We start from the raw sequence: 19,576 nt of genomic DNA, 5'->3' as shown, positions 1-19,576 counted from the left end.
ACAGATTGCTCCTGTTTAGATGAATTGCACCTGGCAGCTCTTATATTAGTTATATAGCTCTTATTGGTTTAAAAAAATTAAATAAAAATTAAATACCAAAAATGCTTAAATAAAGTAAATTATAACGTTCCCTCTAATCACACACGAATAAAGTGAAAACCATAAAATAATGCAAATAACTAAATAAAAGTAACTAGCCTCACACGAAAAGACTGCCGACACTTTCGGTTGCACCCAACCGCATACCATGCTGCCATGATTGCGGCAGTGCATTGAGCCTGCGGTGTAAGTCGCGTGAGCTTAAGTACCAAGCTAGCTGGCCGCGCGCGCGTACGTATGTTGCGGTTCTCGGTTCGGTGCTGGTTCGAGTTTCGCTGGTTCCGAGTTCTACCCCATTCGCCGTAACAAGCCGTAGCACACACACACACACACCGCGTAAGCACATTTTTCCAGTTCGTTCCAAAAACAACATAAAAAGAAGCAATTTAAATCCGCAACGTGTGACGGATCCAGAAAAAAAAGTGCGGTGCGTGTGATTGAGAACGAGTTTGCGCAAAACAAAAAAAGAAGTCATGTTTTTTGATGCCACACTTCTGGTCACACTTCTGGCCTCTCTGCTAACGGTCGCGCCAACCCCCGCCAATAGGGTGACGGATTTCCCCGAGTTTTTCGCGGTTCCACCAGCTGGGTGCGACATGATCGCACTACCGTGTTTGTGTGTCTGTGTAATGTGACTCCCTCTTGGACAGCCGATTTTGTTTTTTTTTGTTTTTTTCCGGTGTGCACAGTGCAGCTCAATAATGCGATCGCGCGTGTAGGTGTGTGTATGTGCACACCGGAGAATGGAAGAGACAAAATGCCAAGCGATTGGTATTTCAAAAAAAATATCGCAAATCACGAGCCGCAGGTGCCTGATCGATTCTGCCAAACCCGCGCGCGCGTGTGTGACACCTTTGTGTGCCGTTCCGTACAACCCAGCGCGAGTGCAGTGCAATTTGACACCGAAATCGGATCCGGTGCACGTGCGCACACACACCCACCGCGTGAGCGTACGCGCGAGATGAACGCATCGAAAATAAACTCACAACGCAAAGCAAAATCCGCTGCGCCGTGACGCGCAGTGTGTGAGTTGCGTGTGCGTAGTGGCAACACATGAGTGGCGTTGACAATCGAAGCAGGCGGTGGTGTGCGCGCGGGAGGACATCGAACGGCAATCGAAGGGCAAATCCGAGTGTGTGCCCAGAGCGCGTAGTTAGGTGCTTCCTCAGCTCGCTTGTTCGTGACATTTTATCGTTCGATAGCGCTGGGGCTTTTCGTCGCCCTTTCGCCAAATTCCCCCCACCCATTTCGGGAGCATCCGGTGGGCGTTAAAATAGCCCCAAATGGCAATGGCAACACACACTAAAATCCTCACTTTACACTGATAGACAAGTCGATAGAGGAGTTTTGCGTGCAGCAGCCAACACACCCATACCAACGGGCGCGCGCGAGGCGTGTTAAGCCGTTCGGGCAAGTGAAAACAACGTGCGCATAAACATGTTTTCTATTTTGGCCTCCCCCTCGGCCGTCCTTCCACCACTTGGTGAAGTTTAAATTGAAGTGTTTTGTTTACCACCACCACCACCACCACCACCACCACCACCACCACCAACTCCCTCTCTCTCTTTTTAGACATTTCTCCAGCAAGCGAGATTGCACTGTGAAAACTTTCGCCCACTTTCTGCCGTTTTTCGGACATTCGGTACTGGGTTTTTTTGCTGTTAGGGATTTGTTCGCTCCACGTGCTTCACAACGCTACCTTTCATTGACCTCTTCGAGCGACCGTTTGCCATCAGGTGTGCTGCCTTTGCTTGTGCTTCGCTACGCGTTTCATCCCTTTTGCTTGTGTCTTTTTCTCTCTTTCTCGCACTGCAAACTATCTTCAAACGCTTCCAGCTTGCCTACAACTTCTTCTTTGCCTGTCGGTTGTTGCACACTTGCACTTCAAAAATGTCTCTGTGTGTGTGTACTCCATGTTCGGACTGGCTAATGAAAAAAAAAAAACAAATCAAAGAACAAGATTAGCTAACCGAAAGCTAGCGACGCCACAGCACGGTCCAGGCCGGGCGTTTTGGATGTAAACAAACGGATAAGTAACGGCCGCAGTAAGTCCGACCCAACACCTCGCCTACCCGGGCACGTTTTCTTTGTGCCGGCTTCTCGGCCACCGGCACCGCCAAGTAAACCGGCTAACGCCGAACAACACACCGCCGCTCAAACCTTCCACCGACTGGCTGTTCTGGGTGTTCTGGTTTCATTTTCACCCCTTTTTCTTCTTCGCGGCAAGCTTCTTCAGGTGTGTGTGTGTGTGTGTGTCTTTGCAACGCCGGTTAATCCGGTTTTGCATCGTCACGTGTTGGGCTGCGGGAGAGGGATGATAGAGCCGCGGCTTTTGCATAGGATATACACACTTCCCTGATGTGTCGGGTCGTTTTTTTCTGCACCAATGCAAAACGATTCTGTGTTTTATTCGTTTCCGCAAGTTTGAAGTTTTTCGAATTTCTTTGTTTTGTGTTGCTGTTGAGTAATCGCGTGATTTCTGCTCGTTTGTGTGATTTTGGCCTGTGAAACGTTTCAGGGCCTGCTACAGACTCAGCAAGAGAGCCTGCATTGGGACTGACAGCGCCGCAGTGGCGACCAAAGTCTATGTAATGCAGAGGTCGATGGCTGACTCGATTTTGGTCAACCATTTTCAAACCTTGTTTTTGACAATTATATGAAAAAGTGTTGACAAACGTTTCCACACAACCAAACACTTGTTAGGGCCAATTGTGCATTTTCTGCACAAAACCTAGCGTAACTATACATTTCCTTCTCACGAACGTGATGTAATGTAGTTTTTTGAGCTGCACAAGATTTCCTCTTAATTTTGGGCACTGGTCTTGTTATAATCGATAAGTGCATTTATAATTCTATTTTTCTTGATATTCACAAGGTCCATCAATTACTACAGGACGGTCCGTCCAGTGTACTTTGACAAATCTTCATTTGACAGCTAGGGAGTCCAAAGTTGCTTAGCAACTCGTACAAAGCTCTTAGCAAAGTGAGTTGATATATCAGGTGGGAACAATATTCCTTGCTTCCTGGTTAAAAGCATTCCAAAATCACTTCCTGTGTGTCATATATTGCGAAGCAACGATTTTGTTAGGATCAGGTGAGCTTCATATCTTGATATCAATCCAAAAACTGACCGTCACGTTGGTTTTTGGTTTCTTTCTTTTAACTACTCCAGAGTAACACCATCTATCATTTCTGTGAGATACCGTATCATCTTCAAGGCATGCTAGATTTTGTTATGGAACGAATTGTCAAATCGTGTTTCAATGTATTAGTGTATTATGTATTCAATGTATAACTCACTTCGGATTTTTGAATGCTTTTAACCAGGAAGCAAGGAATAGTGTACCAATCGAACAAAAAAACGGTAGAACGCTAATGGAGAGTTCTAACCAATAGCTGATCAGAGTTCCAGTTTACACATTATCAAGTCCCGTTCATCTTATCAGGAATTATTCTCAAAAACTGCAGAACACAGTGAAACAATTGGAAATTGTTATGGATCTAACTGTTAAACCGGGGATTCTTCCTCTTTTCGTTTTTAGACGTCAAGCACCGACAAACCGACGTGACACTTCGAACAAAATGAGCTTCAAAAGTTGTCTCCTTATTTCAAATGAAAATACGTTAAACACTAGCGCCATCTCTATAATGATTCGCTTACTACACTGACACAGAGAAGAAACTGCTAAATCCCCTTTTTGTTTTTCTTTGCAAATTCCATTGCGTATTGTTTTATGTACTTCTCACATCTTTTGCATTGATTTGGAAACTTATAAAATGATTTTCCTGGGTGTTTTTTCCAATAATTCTTACAAAATCTTGCCTCACACTTCCTTCGTAATTTGTATTTAGAAAAATTGTTTACATCGAAGCAGCAGTGAACAGAGCTTACTTTGACAGAAGTGTTCGCCTCACTGGTAAATGACAGTACTTTCGTGTGGGACACTTTTGTAACGCCAGTGTCACGTCGGTTTGTCGGTGCTAGAACACCATAAGCCCACCTGATATATACACTCACTTCGGATTTTTGAATGAACGCTTATGGAGAGTTCTAACCAATAGCTGATCACAGTTCCAGTTTACACATTATCAAGTTCCGTTCATCTTATCACGAATTATTCTCAAAAACTGCAGAAAATAGTGAAACAATTGGAAATTGTTATCGATCTAACTGTCAAACCGGGGATTCTACCTTTTTTCGTTTTTAGACGTCAAATTGCACTGAATAAGCCCACTTGATATATCAACTCACTTTGACTTTGAAAATTTTTCATTTGACAGCTAGGAAGTCCAAAGTTACTTAGCAAACTCATACAAATTCCTTAGCAACTCTACCTCCCTATCTGCCAATCTCTATATAAATCTCGATCCATCATAGCTACCAAAATCAGTTCTAAGGACCCGCCTGTATTCTATCTAGGCACCTTGGATATTCGTAAACTTTTTAAAGTAAAATGAAGGCAAAAACGTTATAAAAATGACCGAAATGCATCTGGATACACCTCATGCACAGCAGCTAAATCTTCAATGCGTGCTGCGATGAAACTACTGAAGCTGTTTCATCTAACTGTCAAAACTTTCCCACGCTTTTTGATCAAATGTTCGGGATGACTCGACCTTTGTATTATATAGACTTTGATATAGACTTTGACACGTGGCTTTTGGTTTGCCAATGTTGACTAGATGGCAGTTCACGTTAAACATCCGCTATTCGTTCGCCTCCTTTCATACTGTCTCCCTTGCGCAATGTTGTATAATTTCATTTTATATCGACCGTGTTTTATATGCACAAATTCAATGCCAACAGCACTCTTTTCCTTTTCTTATTACTTTCCACATTCACAAGCTCTCGCAATCGCACTTTCTTATCACGATCACGTGCTGCGCAGTGCCGGAAAGGTTGGCTGCATTTGGCGCGTTCTCCATACCTTGCGCGATCCAGTGCGCGATCGTACCGCCTAATACCACACAGTCACACAGCCACACATACATGGCTCAGTTTCAGAATCTAATATTCACCCTCGTGCAGGCTGGAGGCAAAGCACAGCACTTCGCGGGTCGCTGTTGTCGCCGTCCTGGTTGTTTGGTTTTCGTGGTGGCCATAAATTAAATCACCGCCTGACCCCAAAATCGGCACCTCGGTGGGGGAAAAGGTGCAAGGTGGCGGTACACGTTACTTACTGGACCGGCCTCAGCACCGCACCGGTCACCGGCCACAAATCCACAATCAGAACTGGGCAGCATTATTTGTTATTGAGGTGTTTTAGTGAACCGGAACGCGCGAGCTAAAAAAAAAAGATGCGCATCAAGCATGAAACTTGCGTAACAAGGTTATCTTGCGCACATGAGGGATGTCTTTTTTGGTGGTGGGGGGGGGGGGGGGGTGAGGTTTGTCTCGCATTTGCACGCGAAACGAACAGGAATGCAAAATAGCAGTGTTTGTGTTCTTTTGCCGCTTGTTTGTGTGGTGTTTAAAGTGGAATTGTTTAAAATATATTGACGATAGCGGCAAGACGAGATTCGTAGAATTTATTGCGTCGATTTTACAAAACAAAACAAAAAAAAACCCACTGCACAGCAACGCAAACCGGAGCCAAAATTTGCATTCGATCGTGAAATATATGCCTAATCTGCGCAAGAAAAAAAAAAGAATAAACACACACACTCACAAACTGCTGTCCAAAGCGGTTAAGCCGGATATCTGCAATAATTTCGCTAACATGGTGGGTTGGTTTTTTTGATCCAGGAAATGCAAAGATACCGACACACTCAGGCACAACCGCCCGGAGAACCACCCGGAGTATGACGCACGCCCGTATGGCAGCTGATTTAATTGATGGTAGCATGTGTTTCCAGTGCGCATTGGCTGTGGTTTGGCACTGGTTCAAGTTTGGTACCTTGGCGTATGTACCAGTGCTGTATTTTGGATCCCTGCACGTTAAGGATTTGTGTGTAATTCCCCTCCCGCGAACTAGACTAAAAGGAAGAAATTGAGGGATATATATAATCCCAGTGTAAGCTTCTTTAAAATGCATTTTTAAACATTGAAGACAGTTATATGCCAACACGACGACAAATTGGAGCAAAATTGGTTTGCGCGGGCCTACACGACAGTGTACCAAACACCACGCAGCGATCACTTACCAAACTTGGACGAACTGTAAACCAACCAACCGACAAAAAAAGGTTTCATTTTGCAGTAGGCTGTGCACAACCAATACCAAGAACAGTGTGAAGGCGCTCCGCCCGAATGTTGGCCAAACACGTGATTTGCTTTAGCTGCCTTGCTGCGATGGTGCGCAAGTTGACGCAATCGCGGGACGGCATTAAGTTGCGGCATTTTCGAATGAATTATTCTCTGCGCTCAGCAGCATGCGTATGGAGGCGTCCGTTCTAACTGTAGCGAACCAATCGAAGGTGAGATACTCTTGGTCGTACGGTGCTGCATCAGTTTTGGCGCGATGACAGTCCAAACCAATCACGTACGATCAAGTACGACCGTTTAACGTTTCTTTGAATTGATTTCTGTTTAAGTGTAGGAAAAATAGCTCTGCGTGCCACGTGGCCTGAACGCTTAATTGCCATCGTGCCATCGATCCCCACTTTCTGTGTGTGTGTGTGTGTGTGTGTGTGAGTAACTGATGTATGCGCACAAATTGATGAGTCAATTTGTGATTGGTCGCAATTCGCTCACGTGACCGTGCGCCGTCCCCCCCGGGCGTATCGATCGCACCCGACACCGCGTCAAGCAACAATTTAGAGCGCAACAGTACTATTTGGAGAAGTTGGCATCCCCTTCCTCCCTTGGGCATCATGGTTTAACATTTTCCACCCCTGCGGGCCCAACAAGCAACGTGATGGGGATAGATTGAGCTTTATTGCTGTTTCATTGATTTTAATCGATGCCGCGCAATGCCGCGAGGGCGCACCGACTCATTTCTTCCGTTTTGTCCGTCGGGGCAGCCTGGTGGCGCATCATGGAAGCAAAGCGGCCCGACTAGACATCGCACTGACTCCCTTTCCGCGCTTGCTGTGTTAAATGCAGAATCTACGGTCAATTGGTCGTCACTAACAGATCAATTGATCGACGATCGCGCGCGTGACCAATTGGCGCGCGCAAAAGGGATGGAATGGGGAGGTAGTGGGGAGAGGGAGCTGTTGACGCGTTGCTTCAAGACGTGCCACTAACGTGCCGATTAGACAATTTGTTCCGTTATTGGAAACGTGGCGAAGCGATCACAACACAACACCAATGGCCGATGGTGGCAACGTCGGTGGCGGCGGCAATGGCGTCGTCGTCTTCGTCCAGCAAGAATGTGTGATCTTTCGCGTAACGGAACGCTCTGGCGACCTTGCGCAATAATGTTACCCAGGGACGGGTTTGTTGTCGTTTGTTGTCAATAAAAAAAACTGACCTTACCAAAAAATTCACTTCGATTTATGTGATAAACAACATAAAATAGGCAATAACAATGATGGCACTGATGATGAGAACCTTGGGGAACTATTGGAGTGCATTGGATGGGGATGTCTATGAAGCATGAAGTTATTGTTTAGGGCATCTGAGGACTTATAGAAATTGATAGAAATGTTATGATCATCTATGTACTCATGTTTGGATCATATGAACTACTCTTAACAGCTGAGAAGCAGTGCTGCAAAATGTCACTGTCATTGTCATAAAAAAAAATCTTACTGAAACAAAATCCATATCAGCGTCACGTACTCAATTGTGATAATCAGAGGTGATTCTCAAAGCGGTTGGTGTGACCAATACATTTTTGCGACTATCGCTTGGTCATGTCATGACTTTTTTTTACTGTTATCAATTTTGCAAAATGTCACTGACATAGTCATGACAAATTCTGGCTGACACAAAATCATGTCAGCGTCACGAGCTCTACTGTGATGATCAGAGGTGAGTCTCAAACAGTTGGTGCGACCAGCACATGCTTGGTGACATTGTGTGCAACCAACTCTTAGTCAGTCACTTGATCGCGACATTTTCAGTCGGTGATCATCGTGATGGTCATGGTACTTGTGGGTGATTCTTAAGTAAGTACTTTTGTACTCAATTATTGATGAAGCCCAACATCTTTGTAAGACTTTGTCATTCATTATGACTCGTGACGGTCATGGAGACACCTAAGGATCTTGCAAATGTTAAACAGCAATGCAACGATAGATTTGCTTCAAATTCAGTTTCAATTAACAATAAACCCAGCATTAACTCCTATCATTGAGACGACGCACCGGAAACTCCGCTTATGCCACAAGCCCAAAATCAACTCTCAATTGTGTGTCCAACCAATGCAATGCAGCACACGTGCCAGGGGGTGCTTCAAATCTGTCTGTGCCATATTGTTCGCACAAGCCCGCTGCTGCTGCTGCTGAAATCAGTTGAAATTCATCTTAATGCGGGCCTCCGGGGGACACAATGCCAATGTTTTGACATCTGCAATCACTCACCAGGTTAAAATATTCACTCATCGGTACACGTGTTTGCTTTTGGTTCCGCGCGGTATCTTCTCTCCCACTTCGCACTGTGCCGTCTCTCCCTCTCTCTCCCTCTCGCTATATCATGCTTTGTAATGTTGATGATTTCACGTTCAAATTCACTAACAAAACAAACACAGGCACCGATCGTTAAAAACCATTCAAAGCCTTCCCCGCTCCTTCCCCCGCGGGTTGAAGTTGAAGCAGGGAGCGGTCCAATGTTTACTTCCGCGTGGCCACCCGGTGGGGCTTCGTCATCGGCAGTGCTTTAGAAGTTCCATGTCTGTTTTTGGTTGTTGGGGAGGTAGTGTTATCGAAATAAAAAAAAAAAAAAGATTGTGATAAAAATGCCCATTATCTCACAAACATACAGCGATCTCTACACGCGCCCCTCGCTTACAGTACGGTAAGCGTGGTAAGAGCGCATCGAATCGGTTGACGATGGATACGGCCGAGACCTCGCCCCGTGTACCGTACATGATTTGACGGTCAGGGACGACAGTTTTGGTGGCCGATGGACGATAATACGCTGTCATTCAACCACTAAACCGGGTACGGGTTACGGTATGACGGTTCAAAACTGTCGGGTGATGTTGAGCAAAGCGAGCAGTGGGCGAGAATTGATAAGTGACAGAATGTATGTAACTAGCAGCGCTAGAACCGGAAATGACGATATACTATACGGTTGTGCAAGTTAAACTTAAAATGTACTTAAAACGTACTTCATTGAACTTAAAATGCAGCTTTAGTTTATAAATATCACTTCATTATATACTAAACATGCAGGAATGCTTTTACCATTTCACCAAAGATGGCGCTAAAGTTTGATTTCTGACAGCATGTCCCAAAACGTCACCTAATTCTGGTCACCTTACAGGGTTTCTTGAGTATTTTTTAGCAGTTTTTAGTTAATTTTTGAATCGTTTGTCTGGCTTATTGAATCATGGGACGAATCAACACACTTTTCAGTCCATCCACTCTGATGATTACTGCAACGTCCAACGACGTTGTGACCAATCATGCCTGTATCGCCCATTATGAGTTATCACGCGTGCGTTACTACTGTTGTGTGCTCGTCCGCCCGTCAGCCAAATTCCAGCCAACGCCAGCTCTCCTAAACCCTATCCCTTTGCCTGCTTCCCCCCATCGCCATTCGAACCGTCCTCTTATCAACTGTGCCCACTGTATGGCAGTGCACAGTGGCATTGATGGGCTTGCAACCGATAAACTGCACTTGCACAACCGTATCGTATCGTTTCGAGGGGCCGTCCGAATAGCCAAAGGTGGCTGGAATGGTACCGTTTTCCACCCGTCCACCCTTTTCACGTTCTCCACAGCTTGGACGGTGGGAGGATGGCGCCCGTTGTTTTTGATGCTTAATTTATGCGGTATGTGACATTTCCACTTAGTGCGCATTGCCTGCTGGCGGGGGAACGCAAAGTGGTTTAGCACGGGAGGCTGTGGCATGGTGCGTCAGCACGTTCGTTACCGTCTCGGTGGCCGCACGCCGGCGGGGTCATGAATTTGATTACACGCTTCATTTGCGGTGGAAGTTTCTCCCTGTAATTTGCGGTGACACGGCGTGAAGTTTTCGGCAGTCGGTTGCTAATCGTTTTATGATGAACTTGTAACTGTGAGGCGTAGTAAATGTGCTTTAAATAGAAGTCATCATTGGGGAGCAAAAGTGTCGACATAGTTTTATGTTGAATAGCTCAAATAATAAGACACAAATAAAAACACGTTAAATAGAAGGTAAGATACGCCATCTAACCTTCCTCCTTATTCGTTTATTTGTGCCGATTCTGAAAAGGCCATCTTCAGTCATTAGAGTAGACTGCGACACGCGATAAGCCGCAAAGTTCTATCAATCAATTTACTTCACAGTCCTCTCCCACACAGTCTCGATCACACCCTCCCTACACTACAAAACGATGACTTATTGCGGTTCCCTCCTTAAGTGAGTAATAAAACACTACGATCATCACGATCATCATGTGAAACGAGTGACTCGTTCACGCGAGTGAAGCAAAAAAAAAACACGCAAAAAACAGGGTGGCAATTTATAATTTATTATGCTGCTTGATCGTGGGGCCACCGTGCTGATGGGCTTAAAAAATAAGCAAACAAACCACCAGCGAGCGGTTTGTAGTTCAAGGTACTGGCCAACCCACCCAAGGATATGGTGTGCTGTGAGACGCAATTTTCCCTGCCCGACTAAAAGGCCCGCCCAGAACAAATAGTAATAGCGAACGATCTTCCAATCAAAGGAGTACCTCACCTCACAGTCTGTCCAAAACCGGCTCCAACCTGTTTGAGCTCCCTGGAATTAGCAGCAGCAGCAGCAGCAGCAGCAGCGGCGATCACTATCGCCAGCGCCGAAAGAAGTGGTCCGATCGCTGGCGACTAGCGCCTGCAAAATTCCTTTCCACCCTCCCCTTCCCCGGATGACGTAATGCATTAATTTGCCTCAATTAATGTCTGAGCTGGAGTTGGAGCTTTTTCTTTTTTGCTACTGCCGCTGCTGTTGACATAAGCGAGATTGGGTGACGACGCCGATCGGTTAAGGGTCATTGAGCAAATTAGTGCGGTGTGCCTGTTTGAAAGGGAGGACCCGGTGCACCCGGTGTGCGCTGTGTTTGTTCTGTCGATTGGGTTGGATAGAACGGGCGGGGGATGAGGGGGTTGTTTTCTTAATTACGAGATTTCATTATCCCCGTTTGCCGATTGCTGTTTAAATATTTGGAAAAGTTGTTTTTGTATAACGAAGCAGTGCATTTTGCGAAGCGGAATTTCGTAATGGAACTAGGGGGCTTCAAGACAACACTACAAAAAAGAATCCCAAGATAGTAAGCATTCCAGGAATTGACTCTTCTTTGGGGGGTTTTCCCCCATTCTTGCAATGGGAGGATCTGAGACTTGAATCCATAATAGTCATGTTTTTAAGTCGTAAGAGTTGAGGACTGGACTTTAGCAAATACGTTGGAAGCTGAGAAACCCTAGGTTGGCATCTGTTTTGGTATGATAAAATATTAGTTACCTTCCAAATGTCAAATTCCATGTAGCAATAGTACAGGTTGTCCCCGAGATACGCTACTAATGCGGACCGTGAAGAAACTGCGTAGCTCGAATTTCCGCGTAACTCGAATCTCGTTGGTTTCTGCTATAAAATAGCTAATTTTCATTTCATTATTCATGTAAGGGGTAGTTTTAACCACTTAATTAATTATTTGATACGGTTGTGACTAAATAATACAATTTTGAACATTTTTGAATGTTTTTTAAATCTCGATCAGAAAGGAATGTATTTTGCCTTTGACATTTGACATATGTCAGGTCAGTACAATATGCTGCAAGTACAGCTGTTGACTGCTAACTGAGAGGTTAAATTTGTGAGAAAAATGCACATTTGCTATGAATTTCTCTTCGTAAGGTTTCGGAGACTACGGACACGAGTCCTTGACGGTGGCGAATACACTGGCAGGATACGATGGCTGGGGCATGTCATGAGGATGCCGGACTCATGCCCCACCAAGAAGATGTTCGACAGCGAGCCCCAGTTCGGCATAAGGCGCAGGGGAGCACAACGAACTCGATGGCTGGACCAGGTAAAGCAGGACCTGACGGAGATTGGGTTTCTGCATGGATGAGAGGCTGCAGCCAGGGACCGAGCATCCTAGAGAATGATTGTTGACCGGGCCATGTCACATCGACGTGCCCTATCGTGAGCAGGCCAACAAGACAGAGAGATGAGTGTGTGTTTTTAACTGAGAATCACTCCAGTTAGCGAACTTCCAGTTAAAAAAAAAAACTCCAGTAAAACACATCCAGTTAGCGGTCACCTACTGTACTGTCATATCTAGAAAACCGCGTACTTCGGAGACTTCCTGTTTTTGAAATCGTAAACGTCCCTAGTAGCCGCTTCCAAGACGAACCTTTAGCTTTTGGATTCCTTAAAACTATGCTTCCTACTATCTTGATATCAGTTTATGGTGACCACTATCATTCCGTTTGATCCATTGTTTTTTTTTTTTGCGGGCGCTTGTTGTTTTTATGACACTCTTCCGGGATGACCAACAAGTTCGTAAACAAGTTGAAGTTGTGTGCAGTATACGAAATAAATCTCGCAAACTCCAAATAACCAGCAGCAGCCCCACTGTTACCTGCGCCACACATACAGGGGCAACAGGTAGCACTACACCCCACGAGGCGTACAGCTAGTATCTTCAAGATCTAGAATCGATCAATCACTTCCTCCCCCTACCCGCCCTCAGACTGCCTTATCGGTTAGCAAACCTTGCTTTGCTCGTCCACCCTCCCTTGCTGCTGCTGCTGCTACTGCTTAACTGTCAGCACTGTCATTTGGAATTGATACCGATATCGACCGATAACCGGTTCGAACAGTAGCGGAGAACGTCCACCGGTCCACCGTGCGCCTTTATCGCTCGGTGCCTTCCGATGTCTTGAAGGTGGTGGGGGGGGGGGAGGTGCTGCAAAAAGGGCATTGTGCTCGTAGATTTTAGTGGTTCGATATGCGAGTCACGTGCCATCCAAGATTGTAGACGTCGTTGGGCGTAGGTTGTGCTTCTTGTTGAACATAATTCTATCCACACTGTCTGCCGTATCCAATGTGGTTCCAATTAGATTTTCCCACATACTTTCTTCCTCAAAAGCGAGATATCAAGCTTCGAAAACCTTGCAAATCTTTTTTCCACCCTGATTAAAGTGCGATAAAATGCACACCCGTTAGATTAAAGGCGGATTAGTTTGGTAGCGGGAAGGAATGCCATTTCCCGCACCAAAGAGAACCGTTAATTGAATTTCATTTCGTAATACTCTGCCCAAACTTATACTCCACCCCAACGGTTGAAGGTGTAGGTAAATATCAAACAAATTGATTACGCTCCCACCGGGGCCCCGCCGCACTTGATTTGTTCGTTGCGGCGAAATTGTGCGGTAAACAACATTCCACCTAGTAAAGCAAGTAAAGCTTCCGTACTCGACAAACAACTCGCGGCCTCCGCCCCGCCCCACAGGACACACTTTAAACACACTGCACACTGCCGCCGACATAGGGGTAAATACTCTGGCAGCACGTTTTCAGGCCGCACGATTACACGGTGGAGAGGAACGGGCCCTTGGAAGCATAATCATGCTTTCAATTGTTCCGTTTTTCGGGGGAAAAAACAGGGCACCACAGACAACACGCCACAACAATGAATGCTCGGTTTGACAACACAACCACACAAACAGCGGGTTGCAAAGAATGGGCGCAGGCAATGACAGTGACGATAAATGAAATCAATCATACCCCGTCTCTCCGGGAACGGGGAGCAGCTCTACCGATGGCCGTTTTCCAATTGGTTTGATACGATGATTGTTGCACACAGCGCGAAGGAAAGATTCGATCTCGGGACTCTGCGCCTCAGCTTTTGGTAGACGCTGGCAAGCGCAAACAAGCATGGCAAGATGTGTCACTCAAGGACACGCTGAGAGGCGCTTTTTTGCGACAGAAAATAAATCACTCAGAAATCCTTTTAATCCTTACGTAGGATTAGATGGGGTAGAGCCTGTTACTTCCACGTCCCATCGAGCCCTCTAAAGAGTTGATGTATGGAGTGAGCGATAGTGTGATAGTGACGAGGTGTTGCTGAGCGTTTGAAAGGTGATTTGTGGAGGCCTTATCTTAACTCAGCGTAATCCTCCACTACATAGTGACACGGTGTAAGCCAACCCGCGGAAGGGAGGTCGATCCCTTTTCCGGGTTGATTGTGCAATTAGGCACAACGATGATGATTAGTAAAGCAAAATGAAGTATTTTTAATTTGAATCAGCTTCTGTAAATACCCACACAAACACACACACAGTGCTATAAGAGTGCCTTCAATTATGGTGTCATAAAACAAGATCCCTCTAAGTTACGTCACAATCTATTCCGAAAAGGGGGTTTCGGGTCCCAGAAGTTGTACATTATCAGCTCAGAAATAAAGATACTACTCCCCTCTCTATCTCTCTCCCCCTGTCCGCTTGTTTTGGGAAGATAATCGAACCTGCTGGTGCTTGTTTTTGGAGCTGCTGTTTTTTGTTGCCATACAAAATTGATTACAACAAGGGTGGTGGTGGTGATCGTGCGGTATCTTTTGCGTAACGCGTAAGAAGCGTGTGGCCCATGGCCCATATCAGCAGGCGAAGATCAGTTTCGGCAAGACGCGCGACACGAGAACACAGTGTGTGTGTGTGGAGAGTTGTTGCCGGTTGTGCAAAAGAGTGCCCTTCGAACGGAGCGTGCGGTCAGTAGCAGCTGGGACGTGCTGGCTCGCGATCGTACTGCTTTCTTGTTGGTGTATGCCGCACGCGCGAGTGCCTCTTTCCAGTGTGTGTGTGTGTGTGTGTGTGTGTCGTGTGTGCCTTTTACGAGTCGATTCAAAGTGTGTTCCTGCGATTGTGGTTTATATTATTAATAATTTTGTTGAACAACTCGTTCTTTAACAGCATTCAGCCGAAAAAGTGTTTAATAAGGCGTAGTGAAACCAAACGACAGAGACTTTGGGTGACACAGTGCAGTGAAGTAAACGGTAAAGCCTCTTCTTCCAGCTGTGGTTCTAGAGCACGTGCAGTGTAGTGTCCCTAGTGTAGCTGCGCGAGAGCAACACGATGAGCCGCCGGGACAATAATGTGAGGAAATTGTCCTTCCTGGGCTTCCACACCAAGGAGGTAAGTGGTGTCACCTGTCCAAATTAGTATTAAATTTATCAATTTTTATAACAACCACACCAAGGTTGGTTGCTATGTGCTGATGTAACTATCCCACGCGGACCCTTAGCCATTCTGGACTTTTGCTCTCTGTACTGTTCGATAGGAAAGGCTCAGCTGACCTGGGGGAAAGAGTTGCCCCAAAAAAAAAAATGAAGCACTGCACTCTTATCGTGTCAGCCGTGGTGATAAAAGGATTTGCGGAATGCCTTTCCCACATAAACGGGAGCTACGCTCGATAAGCGGCATTATACTGTCTTGCAGAAAATAATTGGATTCTATCGACAAATCGGAAGATTTACAACACGAAAATTGCACCCCATTGAAGGAGGGTTATAAAAAAAAGGTTATCTTTAGGACTTTAATAAACCTCAAAGCTTTGTTTCTACTGGAGACGTTTAGACCAAGTGTCTACAGCGCTACTTAACCTCCACTGAATTCCACCGAAAAGCGTGCGTCCAGAGGCCCGCCCGTATCACATTGTGCGTTATCTTTCATCTTCTTAATTTGGTTCACGTTCGGTTTATCTGCCCACTGCTCTGCTATATTGCAACTGTCATGCTGCTTTATGGGCGTGTGCGCAATAAAACCCACAACCACGCATCTAGATACTGATAGAGCAGCCAGTTTTAGCCTGCTTGATTGAGTTGCGGCGCTTTGATGGGCCCCGGCGTCCGATTGTAGGGTGAACACTGGCAAGCACTGCCACCGTCTGTCAGGGAGGAAGCATCATGCTTAATTTATGCAAGTCTTTATCTTTTGTTTTGGTTGTATTTTTTTAAACTCTGGAGGAAGATTTAGTAGCCTGTTCTAACATTAACTCCAGACAGAAAGTATACGAGACGGAGCAAACGTTAATATAATGGTTGCGCTTGCAGGGTGATTCCCGAGGTACAATTAACGCATTTTTGACAAAGTTTATTGCTCTTGGTTGATTGCCACACGTGTCAGAGGAGTCATAGTTCAGTTACGTTCATCAAAGTTTTCGCCTGATTGGCTGCAAGACTCCTCAATTTCATTTTTATTTATTCCCATAGTTTCTGCACACACCGGTGCACACAAAGATGCTCCTAAACGGTGAGCTCCGTGGCAGGTATAAAGCAAGCTGAAATTGTGACTTAAATTGGCTTGTAATAAGGATTTATTGAATGAACCCATTAAAAAAATGACCTTTTTCTAACTGGCTGTACAAAAAAACTAAATGAAACATCTTCGTTGCATGAACATCCTTTGAAAGGTAATGATTGAATCTAAATTTCAAAAATAAATCTACGACCTTGCGACCATCTTTTGTCAATTATCCAGAATTTTAACCATGGCGGACGAAAACATGCTTGTAAGCATATCTTTAGATCTAGAAGAAATTGTTGAAGTAGAGCTTTTGGATCATGTTTGTCCAGAAAAATTCGATGGGGCACAACTGGAGGGTGTTGGACCAGTTCCTAAGACAAGGATTAGGACTAGGGTGTCTCTTTAGGGTGGGACATCTAAATTCCGTCATATCGAAAATTCACCTAAAATGATTCCATTAAGTTTTGGCGCCATTGTTTGCCGCTGCGAAGCCAGTGGTTCTGCGATTTCTGCTTCCAGACGTGTAAGTTCATGTTTTCCAAGCACTATTTCACTGTTTGGCCGGTTGCATCGACCTCCCGATGTCAAGCTAACGCAGCGATGTGGCCCCTTGTCCCTCAGTCTTCATTTTCTGCTTCCTTTGGAAGCTCAAGTCGCTCAGGAACGTGGACCATTCGGAACTGGGATTTCTTTCGATGCTCTAATTGTTGTCTAATAGTGCTAACATGTTGCGCTCAGAGACGTTGGCCATTCGGAACTGGGATTTCTGTCGATGCTCTAATTGTTGTCTAATAGTGCTAACATGTTGTAAATACCAGAACAGCCGCACGGAGTCCGTTTTAGACGCTACGAGGTGCTGTTCTTTGATCGTGCACGCTTCTAAACATAGTTGCTTCACTGTTTTGGCGATCACGGTTAGAGCTCGACTGATATAGGTGTCGAATTTTGTCTACAGGCTCAGAAGATACTGGTATTGAAAGTGCCTATTACGTTTTGATAGTGCGGGTGAAGATAAACCCATTAAATCGACAATGTTTGTCCATTTTTTTAATGCAAACGTTGGATAAAACCATTTCAGTATTGTCGCCCAAGTTCAACGCTCGAATGAAGAGCAAGTTCCGTTCTGACTACATTAATTTATTTCCATTTTGTGTTGCACCCAACAATCAACCCATTGAGAGCTTGTTTAAGGAAGCAATGCATCCCGTCGCTGCTAAATACACTTTGATCAAACCTGCCAACAAGCATCATAACGTTATCAGCATCAATTGAATATGGTCAAACCAGCTCACACCTTCCCATACGCAGACAAGGTGCACGAGATCATCAGCCAGGTCAGGTGCTTGTTGGTAGTGAAAAACTGGTATTTCACACCATCCCTGGCGCTACGTACGTATGCCCGCCCCTTTTAGCCGGTCGGCGGTTGTTGCGTTCGAGCCACGTCGCATCGGAATGCACATTATATTGATTGATTTTTACCTTTGCGCTCTACTTTTGCGCTTCACGTACACGCATCGGGTGTCGCGACGCGGAAACCCGATGCACACCGATAGCCTCCGTTTTTAAAGGGAGGAAGTTCACCTTCCATGACTCACGCGGCGTGTGTACCGGTGCAATGGAGTATATGCTTTATTCTAGCAGAATGTACAGGGTGGTTCGTTCGCGTTGGTAGATAAGCAGCAAAAATACGGAACCATTTTATGGGTTTTGCATAGAATGTACACTTTCGAAATGTGTATTTCAATACAGGTTCAATTATTATAAACCATAGTGTAGGCACCCCCAACGGGTGTGTCGCAGTTCTGTACTGTACTTCCAAGTGAGTCAACCAGTTACAGCATGAAGGTACAGGAATATTCCTTAAAGTTTGTTGCGTTATACACCACACACACACACACACACGCACACGAAACAACAAGACAACGGACGCTCCCACGTGCTGTCGCTGTCGTCGCCCCGGTTTGGGAGGCTCGTTGGGTCGGGCCAGTGGGCTTCTTGCCGTGGTCTCCCAGCCCAGTCAGTGTTTTGTGCGGCTCCGAACGGTAACGCGACGTCCGTGTGTGTCCGAGCCCGATAAGTGTAATTGGATACGCGTGCTGTCCCCGTTTGGTTCGTGCCGTGCCAGTTCCCTTTCCACTGGGGAAACATGCAACGGGGCGAGTGACGAGTGTACAGTGTCCCGCCAGCCGGTAAAGAGCAGTGTGCTGGTTGTGGAAAGCTTGAAACCGGTCACCGGCAGCTTTAAAATGAGCAAAATAATTCCGATTTTAAAATTCAAAGCCAAAGGATTTTTGGTAGGTAACGTTGTCAGTGGTAGTTTTTGTAGCTTTTGGGAGCAATTCAGATGTACACATTTTGTTGGGGAATATTAAAAAAAAAATGTAATAAGTATATAAAACATTAGGCGTCTCCATTAGGTCACGTGGCAGTTACTAAAAGTGGCTGTTTAATGTTCCCATTTAACACCCCTTAAAGGTTCATTATAAAGCGAAAACGTTCCTGCTTACTTCAGTTTAAAAAACAATATCGTAAAAGTACAAGATTTTTGGTATTTTCCATGAACGAAAGCTACGTAAGAAGAGATTAGTGCTCTTGACCTAGACCATAACGCTATCGATCCATCGTGCCACACACCCACACACCCTTCGAATCATCCGGTCGACAGACAAATGACCCGCTCGACGTGTGAATGTGTATACTCACAAGTCGTTACGGTGCATCAAAAATGCATTCCCCCCGTGCTGACTATTGAGTTTAAGTTACGTTAAAAAGTCAAACAGCGTGTAGCAAGAACCACACAAAAGTTCTCCTCTGCTGTGTCTGTCTGTGTATTTAACTGGGGTGTGCTTCAGCAAACGACACACAGTAATAGAAAGCGCACAATTGTAATAGAAAGAACATCACCCCGCAGCACAACGCGGCTCTGTGTTTACCCTTTCATGTGGTTTACCCTATCAATTCACGATCGAGATAGCTCCCGCCAACGCACAATTTACACAGCACACAATTTTTCCACCAATGACGGAACTTCGAGTTTAAAAAACTTCCAATATTTGCCTTTCCAATAGGCTGCGAAGGCTTAAAATAGAAACGCCACTTTTTCACAGGAAACTCCCAGCCCGAAAATAGAGTCTCGCCCGTTGTGTGCCGTTCTTATCGA

The 19,576-nt window shown here is 45.4% G+C and overlaps 1 protein-coding gene and 1 long non-coding RNA gene across 10 annotated transcripts in view; one reads left to right on the top strand and one right to left on the bottom strand.

Moving 5' to 3' along the window:
• Positions 1-340: 340 nt before the first annotated feature.
• The window catches only part of LOC121593368 (anion exchange protein 2-like), a 37,434-nt gene continuing 18,198 nt past the window's right edge, over positions 341-19,576 (top strand). For 2 of the 9 annotated variants that reach the window (XM_041915648.1, XM_041915640.1), the window contains exon 1: positions 14,790-15,306. In XM_041915648.1, the coding sequence (XP_041771582.1) occupies positions 15,247-15,306 (60 nt within the window). In that variant the 5' untranslated portion in view covers positions 14,790-15,246. Of the gene's footprint in view, positions 436-14,767; positions 15,307-19,576 lie in introns of those variants that run through there. The other 7 variants (XM_041915643.1, XM_041915644.1, XM_041915646.1 and 4 more) reach the window with 7 other exon arrangements.
• LOC121593372 lies at positions 1,445-3,087 on the bottom strand. Its single transcript, XR_006004768.1, has 2 exons — positions 2,172-3,087; positions 1,445-2,025 (listed from the first exon to the last, which is right to left on the bottom strand). It is a non-coding gene; the product is annotated as an uncharacterized LOC121593372 (long non-coding RNA).

The sequence above is a fragment of the Anopheles merus genome, chromosome 2L (genome assembly GCF_017562075.2).
Source record: "Anopheles merus strain MAF chromosome 2L, AmerM5.1, whole genome shotgun sequence".
In the NCBI taxonomy this organism is placed as follows: Eukaryota; Metazoa; Arthropoda; class Insecta; order Diptera; family Culicidae; genus Anopheles; species Anopheles merus.
The sequence above is the reverse complement of the archived record's forward strand: the minus strand, read 5'-3'. Positions and strand labels throughout refer to the sequence as shown.